Genomic DNA, 17,357 nt, shown 5'->3' with positions numbered 1-17,357 from the left:
ATTTTTAGTAGTTTAACTAAACATGTTTATACTCCTCAACCTTCTGTGCGAATTCAGTGACGTCAGACGCCAGCAGATGATCTATAAATAGCATCATGGTGTCCATGCAGTTTTCGTACAGCGAGAACTCGATAATGTCACTGCAATAAAAGTAAAGAATCTCATGCACCAAGAACTTGATAATGACGCTCAGACAAACATCAACAACAAATATAACGAGAGTTCTAGTTTGGAAGCGTATATGTACGGAAGCGTATATGGTACACCCCAATAATATGGTCATTCCGGATTAGTTTATATCGACTTACTGTGAAATAACATGGTATGTCGTCATAGTTTTGTAGGGTTTTCCCTCTTATTTTACTCGCCATAACGAAAATAAGTTAAAGTCTCGACGTAAATGTTTCCGGTTTTTCCCGAAAAAATATTTAGTCGACATGATCTAAGTCGACAAATCAACATAATTTTGGGCGTCATGCTCTTGTGAACATGACTTACCATCATAGTTTTAGTCGACACGATTTTTTTTTGTACGCCATGATACCTTTTTCTTATCATGCCGTCATAGAATGTTGACATCATCACAGCATCAGGGTGTACCATATACTCTTCCATACATATACGCTTCCTTACTCGATAATTTCATTGAAATAATAGTCAACAGCTCGTAAAAAGAGAACCCGAAAAGGTCAATTGATGCATTTTAAGGTCAACATCGCGTAAACAAGATCTCGTTCATGCCAATGCAATAACAGCTCGTAGCACAAGAATGTGATAATGTCAATACAAAAAGATTGTTTTTATCGTAAAACGAGATGTCGATATTGTCATGCAATAAAAGATCAACATCGTGTTGAACGAGAACTCGATAATACCCATGCAATAACAGATAAAACTCTCGTTACAAGAGAACTCGAACTTGTCCCTGTAATACTAAGTCAATATCTAGCACAGCTATGACTTGAAAAATGTCCTTGGAGTGAACACACAGTATAACATATTGTTATAAAAAACGCACCGATACCTCGTGTCCTATAATGAGATGCAAATAACAGAGATGCTGCGAATTTTATTTAACTAACTTGGGCTCTATATGCCCGATAAATGCCGACGATAACGTTTGGATAAAATTGGACGGAAACACCTACACAAGCGCATACACTGAACCATAGTTGAGACAGCTGTCCGAAAAAATGTTCGAATGTAGGCTGAGATTTGCGAAAAAAAGTGTATTATTTTCTACTTTATTTGAATTGTTTGTTCAGTCAAAGACGACTTACTCTTTGATTTTCTGTATCTCGTTTTCCAGATCTCTGATTCCATCTAGACAACGTGTGGACAGTTTGGACTGTTCGTTCCTTTCTGTCATCAGTGAAGTACGCTCTCTCTCAATTGCCGTCTGCTCTTGTCGCAGACCTTCCAGTCGCTTGGTGAGTGCCGTGCAGTTGTTGTTGATCCTGTCAATGGCATCACTTTAAATCTTACACCTTGAAAGGTAATTGTGCAAGTACTTCAAGTGTCGTCCCAGACCAGCATGTGCAGGGAGGTTCATATTTTCAGTATGTGTGTATGTCGTGAGTGTCATTCTCTTCCTTTTAAAAAGTAAATAGTTATTTTATGTTTTGAATCGGTGTTAATTTAGAAAATTGTCAAAGTTACAATCCCTGAACGAGTCCCCTTACACTATTGCAAAAGAACTTCGCCACGCGCATGTTACATTATAAACTACAGAGATTGACGCATGTATGTTTGGAATTAGTTTACTAGTATTATTTGCTTAATTCTTATTCAGGTTGTCACACACTTAACAGTTTCGCACAAGACACACCAGCGCAAGAAATACTAGAGCCTCGTTCTGGAAAAACATGGCTTAATGTATGTTCGGTTTTTGTGTTGTAGTAATGTAAACGAAAAACGAAAGCAGAAAAGTGTTGTCCCTGCTTAACCTGTTCGGATTGCACAGTCTAATATGGGGCGACACTTTACGCACATGTATTTAGCCCTGTTTACCCAGAACGAGGATCAAATACTAGTACAAGCAAACACCTACTCATCCAGCCTGTCGCTGGACGAGCTCGTGAGTTCATTCGTCTTCTCCAGTTGCTTAGATACGACCTTGATCAGCACGCCGTACGCTTCCGTCGACTTGCTCTTCTCCTCGATTTCCTGTCATATTAAAAAGAGCTTGTAAACAGAATTAACAATACACACGTATATAAGTGCCTGTTTTCATTTTCTTTATTCAACCAAGCTTCATTATAACGTTGTCTTTCAGTATTCACGTTCTCGAGATACCTCAACATTACAATACATGCGCTTTACACTGCACTTTTTCAATAAAGCTGCAAACGGCTACTCTTGATACAGCTACACCTACTTGTTCAAGTCTCTCAATACAGCCTTCCACGTTGACCAGTTCATCTATCCGCTGACCCAGAAGGCCGTGCGTGTCTCGGAGTCTCTTCAGCAGCTGAACGGGCTTCATTGTCGTGTGTGTCTCGCGCTGTGAAAAAACAACACAACCAACTAAGCCTCGTTCTAGGAAAACTGGACTTAAATAATGTTCGTAAAGGGTCATCATAGATTAGCCTGTGCAGTCCGCACAGGCTTAATAAGGGACGACACTTTCCGCTTATATAAAATGTTTCGTTTGAATATATTCTCTCCTAAACGAAAATCAACTCTCATCTGGTGCAATCGCCGACTTAACCTCTCCCCATTCAGAATCAAAGTGAAAATGGCTATATGCAACTACAATAAAACCAGAACAGCCTGCCAGTAACTCGCAATCTGTTCAGGTTTTATGCTATTTGCTTCTCATCAGTACCTTTTAGATGTAAAATGAAGATTGTAAACTTGAATCTAGTAAGAGATGTTTTAATTTAATTAGATTTTTTAAGCTACTGCGCACGGTTAAAAGTGCGTATCTAAGTGTTAAAGTGTAAAACTGTACGTGTTGTTTTACCAGCTTCGAGAAGTCCGGTTTGGGCAGGGGATTTCTCAGCGTGTCATGGGTCTCCGTCTGGCTCTCCGTGTAAGCCTCCAGCGCGTCCTCGAACGACTCGAAGCCGAGGGGCTCCGTGAAACCCACCAGCCCGTCCCGACAGTAGATAGGCTGCCTAAACGATATCATCCCCGACCCTGTCGCGAGGAAATTAGTATTTTACTCGCAGCTTATCGTTACAGGGTTAGGTCAAATAAGTTGTGACTTCAATTTTCATGACATCGGACGATTTTTATAAATTAAAAATTGACCGAAATAATGTCGATTTTGAGATAACATTCAGTTCCGATAACATAGAGATCAGCATCGACAGAGTAAACATTTTGTCCATTCTCACTAAAGCAGACACATTATTTTAAAATTATTATAATTAAATCGTGCTGCTGTTTGTGCCATTTAGCAACGTAACATTGAGCTTGTCATGTTATAAAAGTATTCGTATTGTATCCCGGAAGTGTAACGGGATAACGACGATAAAAACTTATTTTATATAAATATGTAACTGTAATTGTGTAAGCTGATAGGTGAGAACATAGATAACAGCAACTATTTCATGAGATAAGCTCTCAAATACAAAACAAGCAACACGGAAGCTTAAATAAGCACACTCATTAATTTGCTCCTCATATTTAAGTGTTCCAATAGTAGCAATACAAAGGTCTTTCAATCAACCATGAAACACAATAATGAAAATGTCAGTGTAAGCAGGAAGACGCGATTTTGGGTAAGAGTGCACTCTTAAAATATTTTTTAACGCATATACTTAAAATGAAACAATGCTTTTGTGTACTGTACTGAACCAGCAAAATCTTATCTACTGAATTTGTGTTTTTATATATGCGGACATGTGTATCTCAACAATTATTAATGCTTTTGAATGTCATGCTGTGTGGGTTTAATATTGTATTTATTACGTCAGCGTAAAAAAGCGATGCGATCAAGACTGATATTTGACTCTTCCTCCTAGCTCTGTTTCTTATAGAATACGATTTGAATGAAATGTAGTTTGCAAGGTTAAATCGGATATGTATAAATATTACTTATGAAACAGAAAAATCCCGTTAAATGTTTCATTAAAACTCTCCAAAATCGTATGTTTTCAAAATAAAATGCAAAATGTACACTGTAGACCTGGTAAGAATGAACAACATACAATACGCCACAAATATGAGCCGCGTTTTGAGAAAACTGGGCATAATGCATGTGCGTAAAGTGTCGTCCCAGATTAGCCTGTGCGGACTGCACATGCTAATCTGGGACGACACTTTACGCTAAAACTAGATTTTCGGTAGAAAGGGACTTCCTTTAAACGAAAAATACCATTGAAGCGGAAAGTGTCGTCCCTGATTAGCCTGTGCGGACTTTACAGGCTAATCTGGGACAACACTTTACGCACATGCATCGTGCCCAGTTTTCTCAGAACAAAACACATATGATGAAACAACTTAATTCTTCATTTGTTTTGTTTTAACTTTCTAGCTAATCAAATGAAAATGGCAAAATATAATCCGCGCTACTTAAGAAGCATGATGCACGTAATCGAACATTGTGAAGTGTGATGATTCATAACAATATATGACGACGTTGTTAAAAATCATCAATTTACGTTTACTTGTAGAAGGTTGGACCGAAAATTATAGATTTTAAGACTAGTTTATTATTGTTTGTTACTGTTAATAAAGAAACTAGGCTTTTGAATGTATAATATAAAACAACCAAAGAAGTTGAACATTAAATACCTGACAACTTAAAAAACAATAAAAGAGGTTACATTCGGTAACCCATTTAAGAGCTGTCGATAAATATATCAGTAGCTATGCCGATAACAAACAAAGAGCTGTCGGCACTCAATATGAAGTATCAAACCCATACTTGACCGCCAGCATGTGAAATTCGATATCGCCCGTGTGGTGCACGAGGTAACTTCCGTCTGGCGCACGTGACAGTTCGCGACGCACGAGCTCCTGGTGAGTCTCGCCCCAGTACCAGGCATATTGACCCAAGTCCACGGGCTCGTCTTCGAAGTCGAGCTGGATAAAGGAGAGGAACAAAAATAAGTCATGAATGGGATGCTATTGTTTTAAATGAGAAACTTGTTGGTTTGGTGATGAAGATGCTTAGATGGATGATGATGATGATGTTGATGACGATGATGACGATGATGACGATGATGACGATGGTGGTGATAATGATAATGATGATGATGATGATGATGATGATGATGATGATAATAATGATGAATATGAATATGAATATGATGATGATGATGATGATGATGATGATGATGATGATGATGATGATGATGATAACGACGCTTATGACAATGATGATGATGAAGAAACTGTTGCTTTGATACTGCTTCTGATGATGACAACGACGGCGATGAAAATGATGGTTGTGATAACGATGGTGATATCGAGTATGAATATGATAATTTATATAATGCCTAGTGATGAAATAATGAACATAAATTCATGATTTGTTTCATGATTGCCTGACTAGAGACTAATGTTTTAAATGTTAAATTAAGTTTAGATACAGGTTTGATGCATGTCATGTCACTGTTCAGAATACCTTGTTTCTGCTCTGGTCAGGGCGACTCAAACTAAGACGGCCGTAGTCCTGTTGTCAAAGTCAGCGGCTGTTCATTGGTCGTTTTTGGCTGAGGTACTACACAAAAGTACCCCAGGTACTCTTAAGTTTACTACATTGTACCCCGGGTACGGAAATAAGCTTAAATGCACCTGGTCATACTATGGGGTACTTATTAGATATATTTTCCGTACCCCGGATACTTTGTAGTAAATTTAGGAGTACTCGGGGAACTTCTTAGTAATACCTGAGCCGACAATGACCAATCGATCGCCAGAAGCAGTCCCAACAAATTACCTTTTGAATCAACGGCAAATATTCATTGAAATCCAACATGCCGCTGGAATGTTAATTTCTTAATCCAGTTACTACAGTAAACATCATTGGGATAAAAATACGCAAAAAACAGTAATAAAAATTGCTTTTATGAGAAAAATAATCAAACGCAATAAAAAGTGACTGCTTTCGGGGTAAATCCGTAAAATAATTTCTCAGTAACTTGAGAAATTTACACCAGCGCAATCGCTCGTGAACATATGTATTTTCTCACTTCACTGAGAAAACTTGTTTATGTTATTAAACAAATAAATATCCTTTATTTAGGTAAAACTATTATGACAGACTCCATTTCGTTACTATAATTAGTCCGGCTATTTTGAAAGCTGCATGTCATGTCATGGTAGGTAAAACCCATCATGTATTGTGGGAATTAAACCGTGATTCTCTTGTACGTGGTTGTATTAGTAACCTTACAGCAAATCAAGTTCATTCGGTCATTATTTTTGGACAAACAAATTATTACTTGACGCATAGAATATGAGTTTGATAAGTCAACAAATGAACACTGTATTACGTGAAAAGTATGGTAAGTTTATGTCATTCGCTCATGAAAGCAAAGCATTAACTCAGACATGAATGCCTTCATATACACATTTATAGTATAATGTTGCTTAGTGTCCGCTCAATAAAATATCCATGCATTTATTCATTTACCCACGAGCACAAAATATATTAAAAGCCAAAAGATAACAGCGCGATGCAGTGAACTACTGAACTTCCCTTCGACAATATATATTTCCGCGTCCCAAATTAGCCTGTGGAGTCCACACAGGCTAATCAGGGACAACACTTTCGCGTTCTGAGAAAACTGGGCTTAATAAATGTGCGTAAAGTGTTATCCCAGATTAGCCTGTGCAGTCCGCACATGCTAATCAGGGACGCACATGCTAATCAGGGACGACACTGTGCGGACTGCACAGGCGAATCTGGGACGACACTTTACGCACATGCATTATGCCCAGTTTTCTCAGAACGCGACTCATATGAATAGTTCGTCCCACATTATGATTATTACATAAAGGGAACGCTACGTCCAAACAATACCAATGTTACAAAGGCAGAAATAATTTTCAGTAACGACTATCCTTCTCTGCTATGTTCTTTACTTTTCTACCGTTTAACATTTAAGAGTGCACATATCCTGTATTAAAACGTCGTTGACTATAACGAATTATGGGCGACTATGTTACGTCACTAATTAACTTTTAAATATAACTTTTATTATTTTTGAAAAAAATGTTTTCATGAATCAAATCAGCACATAAGTTCACAATTTAAAGGGACATGTTCACATGTAGCCAATGTTTTTTAATGAACATGGCATAGATTCCAAAACGAATAAATGAAAATTATATTAAAACAAGCAAATAACAAGGGACAAAATTGTCACAAAACCAGGTTTTCATTGTGGAAAAAAATCTGATAAAGGGAGAAAACTCAAACTGAACTTTTGAAATGAACAAACAAAATTAACCCCCTTTGTAAGTTTGTTTTAAAAAAAATCTATTTTTAGTCGTGGCGACCTTGACATTGGAGATATTGACGTGATTCTTTCGTGCGACACACCGTCCCATGATGGTGAACAAATGTGCCAAATGATTTTAAAATCTCACAATGAATGACATAGTTATGGCCAGGACAAGCTCATTTATGGCCATTTTTGACCTTTGAACTCAAAGTGTGACCTTGACTTTGGAGATATCGACGTAATTATTTCGCGCGACACACCGTCCAATGATGGTGAACAAATGTGCCAAATGATTTTATAATCTGACAATCAACGACATAGTTATGGCCCGGACAAGCTTGTTCCGCCCGCCCGCCAGCCCGCCAGCCCGCCAGCCCGCCAGCCCGCCAGCCAGCCCGCCAGCCCGCCAGCCAGCCAGCCAGCCCGCCCGCATTCGCCAATCTAATAACCAGTTTTTTCCTTCGGAAAACCTGGTTAAAAAGCGTGTATTGCCAGTATAGCGTTTAAGATATCCCGTAAAATTAAAAGCCATCGTGGTGTCATTATAGAGCTTTAGCTGTTGCTTCAAGGTGCCATGGTCAAATATAATCAGCGCTACATGGGAAAGCAAATTTTCTTATAGCTGTTTCCTTGTTATCATTTAAAAATATTCCAAATAGTACATATGTGGTAGCATATTCATTTTAAGACATTGTTCAGAATAAAAAATGGGTGAACAAATACTTTTAAATTGAGGAATTTGTGTGAACATAAGATATGCAAACAATAAACGTTCAAATATACTTACTGACATAATGTTATTGAATGTATTCCAGCTTATCTACAGATTTCTTTACATCGAGTGTATTATCTGTATTGCTCACTTTTACCCACTGATCTGCTCGTAGTTATGAAACGCAAAAACATCCACTGGGTTCTCTTTGTTAGACAGATATGTATGATCACATCATGTGTACATGGAAAGCTATCAACTTACCGCATTAGGTTTATCGCATACCTGCACACTTCACTAGGAAGAGACAACCGATCGTATATATGCCTGGGTTAACACCATATGCTCTTTATTTTTGACATTTTGTTCGCCTTTCGGGTGGCAAGAGGGGGGGTGTAAAACTAAATTAATCTGAAAATTAGGTTGCATAGTATTTGAAATTATTTGAATGATTAAAATAAGGATTAAACACTTCAGAACGTGTGCTCCAAAATACAGCATGCATGTATTAAATTTGCATATGTAACGAAGTCGGTAAATATAACAACACAACACAAACAACGAATTGTTGCTTAATTGTCAGAACAAAAGTTGTCAAAAATGACGTCACCGGTATTCGATTTCGTGTCGGCTTGATCTTTAAACGGATGCGCTTCCACTGCGCCACGCAAACTTTCATCTTCCGAAGCGAAATTTAATATATAAAGCAGAGTAATTAGCCTATCTCGTTAAGAAATTTCGCAGCGAGTGAAGTCGAGATATAGAGCGTATATTAATACGAAATAGACGTTAGTAACTTTCTTGCTGATATTGCTGCAAAGTCAGCGGCATTTCGAAAAATTAATACAAGTAATAAAGGGTATCAAACGGCGAAAAAAACAGCCTCGGCATGGCGTAGCCATCTAGACTATCACGTGATTACCCCCTCTGTATAGTGAACGTTATCTATCTTTTGCCAATAACAGATTTGTTTTACGAACGAAATTTATTTTATTTTATAAGGACCTTTTTTCAGTAAAATTGTCATAGAAAAATTCATTAGAAATAGTCATAGAAAAATTCTCAGTAGAAAATCTTAAAATAATGTTTCTGTGTGAACAATTGTAAGAATTAAGAAAATTCAGTTTTTACATCCTATTACATCCGGGCATTTTAACCGCATTTTTTCACTCAACCGACGTGACGTCTTTTCGCTTTACGGTTATTGACAACGTAAACAATTAAATATTGGACCGTATGTTAGCGATACAGATAAAAGGGAGATAGAGATAACAAATAAACATAAACACAATGATTATACATATATGTTGGACATATGGCAAAAAAACAACAACACCAACACGCATATGCAATTAATAATAAAAAATATATAATTCTATTAGCTAATTCTTTATTCACAATTGTTTGAAAACCATTATTTGTTGAAAGTATTATTTTACGAACATAAAATAGTTAATATTGTTTTAATACAAGTTTTCCATTCCACTTCAGCATCTCCGGTCCTGGTTCAACTCCTGTGTACCCGACTGTAAATCGTACGGCCTCAAATGGTAGATATAGAACTCCAGGGCGTCCATTTTTTTCGGCGATACGTAATGAAGGAAATAGCAGAGTCGCTGATGCTATCGCGACCCTAAACACATAATTGAAAGAAAAAAACAATATAATAATATATTTGCTGCACAACTCTAATGCAATTATTATACAATTTCTGACAAAATGGCAAGTAAATGTGATCTGAATTTCACAGCTTCGAGGGGCAAAATTTCCTAGTCACATATATTGATTTAAATATAATAAAATAATGCATATTATTTCAAGGACCATAACTCTGTAGTTCATTATGTGATCTTTATAGTGAGAACGTTGTCGAGGTCATGCAGACAGGAATGCCATTTGTCCATGGTATTTTGAATGATTTACACTAAATGCTTAAACTATCTTCTGAATTGATCATTGCAAATGAACAGTAGTTTTCGTTGTACGATATTACGATAAACTGTTTTTCACATTTAGACATTACAATTCTCTCATTCTGTCGCTTTGTACCAACAAAATTACACAAACAACCAAATGCGCAATTAAGATGCGCAATCTGTTCAACGATCTCTCCTAAACAATTTATTGCCAGAACTAAATACCTCATTTTCAGAAACAATTCTATGCAATTTTCAAGTTGATATACGGTATCGTTACGTTCATTTGATGGTCACAATATTATTTTGCCTGTTATTATCAACAAATACATTTAAGAATAAACGATATCTAACAATTTAATATTTAGAAATTAATTTGATATTAAAAGGACCTTTTCACGTACGTTTTGGTCAATTGTCAAAATTAAAAAAAAAGTTCTTTCAGATTCGCAAATGTTCGTTTTAGTCATGATATTATTTTGTGAGGAAACAGTAATACTTAACATTTACAATGCTCTAAAATATCCATTATATCCATCTTTTGACGATTTAAAAACTTGGAAAATTATTAAGCGTTGCAACGCGAAACGATTGAATAATTTGGAGAGTTCTGTTGTTGTCGTCGTTATATTTTGTGAAACAACTAGGATTGCTTAATTAAAGTATTAAAAAACACCATTCAGTGTATGAGCATGTATGGCGGAGCGGTCTATGTGTCAGACTTTTACTCTAGGGGGCAGTGGTTCGAGCCCAAACTTTTATTTTTACAAAAGCTTTGTAGAGGGTCACCATACGATGCTACTAACCAAATAATACATTTCTGAGTATGGGCGTTTCTGATGATTCTTTTACCAAGAATCAACATTACAATCTATTTTAAACTCTGGTGACGATTACACAAGCTTTGAAAGAGGGTGTACCCAGAATAATTTCTGTTAAATCCTTAAACTATGCCTATTTGCATTATACATTATAACAACAATACACGTTGTGTATTTTCTGATAAATACAAAACATAAAACACATAATATCACCTGGTCACATAGATGCTATGAGATATGTTGAGTCACACAATCGGTGACATACTTTGAAGGATGTATAGTCCTCTTCCGATTGTTCACCTTCTAGTTAATACACTTCATTCTACTCCCGAACGTGAGCGACAAAAGCCTAACACAAAAAATGAATATAAGAATGTACTTATATTAAGGAGAAATTTGTTAAACCCATTAATGCCTAGCGTCTAGAAAAACGGCCTTGAAATAAGAAATAAAAGATAGTCGAAAAAAATAGAAACAAGTTTACTTATATAATTAATTTTTTTTTCGACTTACTTTTTTTGTCATGTTATTTTGTATTACTAATGGACAATTTTGAGAGTTTTTGAGAGGGTAGCAGCTAATGCCGAGTGCCTTTGTGTTTCACAATCGTTTTAAAATGGTGTCCAAAGAAAATCGGCTCGTTTGTATTTTGACCGGACAAAACAAAATCGCAGATGTTCAAGAATTACGTACGTATCGTCGTCAGCTTTCATAAACCAATCGGCATCGTCCGTATGGTGCTCGTATAATAAATATGTATTGAAAAGCTTTCATTATTTTGCTGTGAGATGATCGCGCCCTTCCGGCAAGTCGAAGCCGATAGATGGAAACGTCTTGTTGATCACAGAGCTGATGAAGAGAAGCTTGTTACAACGTCTGGCCCACGTGCGTCGCACGGCCGTTGCCTTGGAGTTTAGATTCTGGGGGCTGGTCATGATCAAACACAGAACGCATACCTCCCTCTCCAGGGATCATCATCATCATCATCATCATCATCATCATCATCATCATCATCATCATCATCATCATCATCATCATCATCATCATCAACATCATCAACAACATCAACATCATGATCGCAATCACCATCACCATCACCATCACCATCATCATCATCATCATCATCATCATCATCATCATCATCATCATCATCATCATCATCATCATCATCATCATCATCATCATCATCATCATCATCATCATAATCAACATCGTCCTCATCATCGTCCTCATCATCGTCATCCTCCTTCTCCTCCTCATCATCATCATTATTTGGGAAAAAAAGAAACTGTTGCTAATTGTTATAACGATTAAATGGTGATCTGACTATGACGTTAATAACTTAATATTAATTAACGATTATTGCGAGAGTGGTGGTTATGGTATTGGTGATGATTTAAAAGGTGGTTAGGATGATGTTGGTCGTGTCTATGGTCGTATTAAATTCGTAGAAAACGTTTGGTATTATAGAGAAAAAGCCCCTTAAAAAAGGAGATATCAACGTATTTTTGCGCGTACAGGAAAATGATCTATCCTATTTTCGGATTGATATAAAAAGAAGACCATGGTTATCATAAAATTTCAACGCACGTGATATCATTTGGCTATAGTACTTGATTGTGCGAAGACTGGCAGCAACGTAGAAAATGTCGTTAAAGTGAATCCTGCCCAACTAAAATAAAAGAAAAACTCGATCGTTGTGACTTCGTTTACTCAAGAACTATTTCAGCTGGAAATAAGTATTGATAGGAGCTTGCTTATTCAATATCGGGGAAAAAATGTGCAAACCACAAGACGCACGAACGATATACGGCTTCCCCCTTACAAGGAAACAAACAGTAAAAACATACAAGATTAACCCATTTATGCCTAGCGTTTAGAGAAAAGGTCTTGTAAAACAGCGTTGACCCAGATGAGACGCCGGGTCTCATCCGGGTCTATGCTGTTTGTCAAGGCCTTTTTTCTAGACGCTAGGCATAAATGGGTTGAATAACTTATATGAGTAGATGATCGTAAAGAAGTAATTCAGGCTGTGAAGAGTTTTGGAAAATTATGGCTCTTTTCTTTTTGTCAACAATCTTTTGAATAGTCTGGAAATTTAGTTTTTTCATTTGATATTTACCTGCTATACGGATTTCGAATGAATTTCACAGTAAAATGACGTTTATATGTAGATGATCCTATATCAAGAATGCGATAACAATTAATTAAAGTCTCTATTACGCTCAAAATCAACGAAAATTTCGTGAAGTATTTCGTTAAATCAAGTTTACACCTAAACAATCAGTGTTCCTTATAGCAATAGCCACAATTTCAACGCTAGATGTGGTATGATTACACAGATTTTTGTAGATACAAAATGCTCGTTTTTATTTATTTGTGACCACAATAAATTCCATGCTAATTTCCTGCGAATAAATCTATTCTATTCTATACGACACACGAACACTTAAATGGAACCATGTTAAAACCATAATAAAAACGAGCATTTTGTATCCACAAACATCTATTTTACCAGACCATATCTGGTGTTGAAAATTCGGCAATTGCCATAACATAAGGAACAATGATTTTTAATTGTTTAGCTTTATTTTACGAAATATTGTACGAAATTTTTCGTTGATTATGAGTAGTACCGGGTAATGTTACTTTAAGGCATTTTGTCTTTTGCCAATATATGTTATCAAATTTACCTGTGTTTAATCCCATTTAACTACTGGGTGCATGTTGCTCACAATTATACATCTGAATGAAATCAACGTTTTAAAAAAAAAGTTATTGTGACTGTCACTAGTTTTCGCCGAAATATGTCTCTTTGTCTTTTCGTCTACTGTAAAATCTATAAGGGATATACCATAATAACTTTCAGTTTTCAGACACTTCCAAATAAATTATTTTTCGTGTCCGAAGATGCAGATACGAAAAATATTAAAAAAGTACATGTGTCCGAAAATGTAGAGACAAACATTAAGATGTCCGAAAATTATAATTTTATTGAAACAAAAGCAATAAATCAATGTACCATAATTGTAATGTGATTTTCTCTTTTTTTCTGCTTTGAAATAAATACAATTTCACAGTTTTACTAACTCTTGCCTGAAATGATATAGAACAAAAAAAACCAAATGTTCCGCGGTCGGAGACATATGCCACCCCAAAATAGGGCTTTGAACTAGTGACCCCAATTTCAATAATGGCCACCTTCTGTCCAAGGTGAATGCGCATGTGAAGTATCAAGCCAATCGGTCACTTCCTTGATGAGTTATTGATCGGAAACAAGTTTCACACTTATTGTGACAGTGACCATGACCTTTGACATAATGACACCAATTTTGATAGGGTCATATACTGTCCAAGTACAATGTGCGTGGGAAGTATCAAGCCAATCGTTCGATTCTTTGACGAGTTATTGACTAGAAACGCTTTTCCCACTTATTGTGCCAGTGATCATGACATTTGACCTAGTGACCCCAATTTCCGTAGAGGGTCACGTACTGTCCAAGGCAAATGCACATGAAAATAATCAAGCCAATCGGTAAATCCGTCGACGCGTTATTGATCGGAAACAATTTCAAATTTAATGTGTAAATAGTGACCTTGACCTTTGACCTAGTTACCCCAATTTCAGAAGGGGTAATATACTGTCCAAGGTCAATGTACATGGGAAGTATCAAGCCAATCTGTGAATCAGTTGACAAGTTATTGATTGGAAACGATTGTACTCTCAATGAGTAACACTGACCTTGAACTTTGATCTAGTGACTCTAATTTCAATAGGGGTAGATTACTGTCCAAGACCATTACGCATGTGAAGTATCAAGCCAATCGGTCAATTGGATGAAAAGTTATTGATCGGAAACTATTTTAACACTTAGTGATAATGACCTTGACCTTGTAACCCCAATTTCAAAAGATGCCATTTACTGTTCAAGGCCAATGAACATGTGAAGTATCAAGCCAATCGGTCAATGTGTTGAAGAGTTATTGATCGGAAACGATTTTGACACTTAGTGTTATAGTGACCTTGACCCTTGATCTAGTGACCTCAATTTCAATAAGGGTCATCTACTGTCCAAGGCCAATGCACATGTAAAGTTTCAAGCCAATCAGTCGATTCGGTGACGAGTTATTGGTCGGAAACCATTTTCACACTTAGTGTGACCTTGACCTTTGATCTAGTGACCCTAATTTCGACAGGGATCATGTCCTGTCTAAGGTCAATGCACACGTGAAGTATCAAGCCAATCGGTACATTCGTTGACGAGTTATTGATCGGAGACGATTTTCACACTTAGTGTGATAGTGACCTCGGTCTTTGACCTAGTTACCCAAATTTCAATAGGGGTCATCTACTGCCCAAGGCCAATGCACATGTGAAGTTTCCAGCCAATCGGTCAATTTGTTGACGAGCTATTGGTCGGAATCTATTTTCACACTAAGTGTGATAGTGACCTTGGCCTTTGACCTCAATTTCGATAGGGATCATCTACTGTCTAAGTCCAATGCACATGTGAAGTATCAAGCAAATCTATCAATTCATTGACGAGTTAGTAGTCGGAAACCACTTAGTGTGATAGTGACCTTGATCTTTGACCTATTGACCCCAAATTCAATAGGGGACATTAATTATGGACGAAAACCCGTATATCCGAAATTTAAGAGTCACGAAAAAAAAAATTGTTAAAAAACAGGGTTTCCGAAAGCTTAGAGTAATTACGGTATAAGGTATTTTCTCTGTCCAAAATATGGTGTGATGGCATAAGTGTATGTGGCACAGTCTAGTTCTTTCTTCATTCTCGTATTATTAACTGGGTCTCACTGTTTTCAATGTTTAAATATATCCATCTGAGACATGTAATGTAAATCCTCAAACAAATGCTAAAAACTCTGAACAAATATTTAACGTGTGTGAAGTTAGCCTATTTAGCCTATTTAGTACTTAGGTTGAAACCAACATCCTATTTAGCCTGTTTAGCCAATTTAACAGCCTCTTCAGCCTGTTTAGCCTATTTAGCCTATTTAGTGTATAGGTTGAAACAGACATCCTATTATGCCTATTTAGCCAATTTAACAGCCTCTTCAGCCTGTTTAGCCTATTTTAGCCTATTTAGCCTATTTAGTACATAGGTTGAAACCAACATCCTATTTTGCCTATTTAGCCAATTTGACAGCCTCTTCAGTCTGTTTAGCCTATTTAAGCCTATTTAGCCTATTTAGTAAATAGGTTAAACAGACATCCTATTTTGCCTATTTAGCCAATTTGACAGCCTCTTCAGCCTTTTTGGCATATTTAAGCCTATTTAGCCTATTTAGTAAATAGGTTGAAACATACATCCTATTAAGCCTATTTAGCCTATTTAACAGCATTTTCAACCTTTTTAGCCTATTGAGTACATTACTTGAAACATACATCCTATTTAGCCTTTTTAGCCAATTTAACAGCATCTTCAGCCTTTTTAGCCTATTTAGTAAAAAGGTTGAAATATACGTCCTATTAAGCTTATTTAGCCTATTTAACAGCATTGTCATTCTATTTAGCATATTTAGTACATACGTTGAAACATACTTCCTATTTAGCCTATTTAGCATATAAAACAGCCTATTTAGAAAGTTTAGTACATAGATTGAAACATACATAGTATTTAGCCTATTTTGCCTATTTAACAGCATTTAACACATGCCTATTTAGCCTATTAAACATCCTTTTTTCAGCCTATTAAGCATATTTAGAACATAGGTCAAAACAAACATCCTATTTAGCCTATTTAGCCAATTTTACAGCCTCTTCAGCCTGTTAAGCCTATTTTAGACTTTTTAGCCTATTTAGTAAAAAGATTGAAACATACATCCTATTTAGCCTATTTAGCCTATTTAACAGCATTTTCAGCCTGTTTAGTGCATTACTTGAAACATACATCCTATTTAGCATAATTAGCCAATTTAACAGTCTCTTCAGCCCTTTTTAGCCTATTTAGTAAAAAGGTTGAAACATTTAGCCTATTCAAAAGCATTTTTAGCCTATTTAGCCTATTTAGTACATTAGTTGAAACAAACATCCTATTTAGCCTACTCAGCATATTTAACAGCCTATTTAGAAAGTTTAGTACAAAGGTTGAAACATACATTGTATTAAGCCTATTAAGCCTTTAACAGCCTTTTCAGCCTATTTAGCACATGCCTATTTAGCCTATTAAACATCCTTTTTTCAGCCTATTAAGCATATTTAGAACATAGGTCAAAACAAACATCCTATTTAGCATATTTAGCCAATTTTACAGTCTCTTCAGCCTGTTAAGCCTTTTTTAGACTTTTTAGCCTATTTAGTAAAAAGGTTGAAACATACATCCTATTTAGCCTATTTAGCCTATTTAACAGCATTTTCAGCCTGTTTAGTGCATTACTTGAAACATACATCCTATTTAGCATAATTAGCCAATTTAACAGTCTCTTCAGCCCTTTTTAGCCTATTTAGTAAAAAGGTTGAAACATTTAGCCTATTCAAAAG

General features: G+C 36.3%; 1 protein-coding gene across 1 annotated transcript in view; it reads right to left on the bottom strand.

Annotated features, from left to right (window-relative positions):
- LOC127862728 (phosphatidylinositol 3-kinase regulatory subunit gamma-like) overlaps window positions 1-8,356 on the bottom strand; it is a 9,897-nt gene extending 1,541 nt beyond the window's left edge. Inside the window, exons 1-7 of the mRNA XM_052401987.1 lie at window positions 8,191-8,356; window positions 4,877-5,034; window positions 2,966-3,141; window positions 2,378-2,503; window positions 2,051-2,166; window positions 1,281-1,457; window positions 23-140 (exon numbers count right to left, since the gene is read on the bottom strand). Of these exons, the coding sequence (XP_052257947.1) occupies window positions 23-140; window positions 1,281-1,457; window positions 2,051-2,166; window positions 2,378-2,503; window positions 2,966-3,141; window positions 4,877-4,997 (834 nt within the window). The 5' untranslated portion in view covers window positions 4,998-5,034; window positions 8,191-8,356. The remainder of the gene's footprint in view (window positions 1-22; window positions 141-1,280; window positions 1,458-2,050; window positions 2,167-2,377; window positions 2,504-2,965; window positions 3,142-4,876; window positions 5,035-8,190) is intronic.
- Between the last annotated feature and the right edge of the window lie 9,001 nt (window positions 8,357-17,357).

This window comes from Dreissena polymorpha, chromosome 16, assembly GCF_020536995.1.
Source record: "Dreissena polymorpha isolate Duluth1 chromosome 16, UMN_Dpol_1.0, whole genome shotgun sequence".
In the NCBI taxonomy this organism is placed as follows: Eukaryota; Metazoa; Mollusca; class Bivalvia; order Myida; family Dreissenidae; genus Dreissena; species Dreissena polymorpha.
Note: the sequence above shows the minus strand (reverse complement) of the source record. Positions and strands in the feature narration are given on the sequence as shown.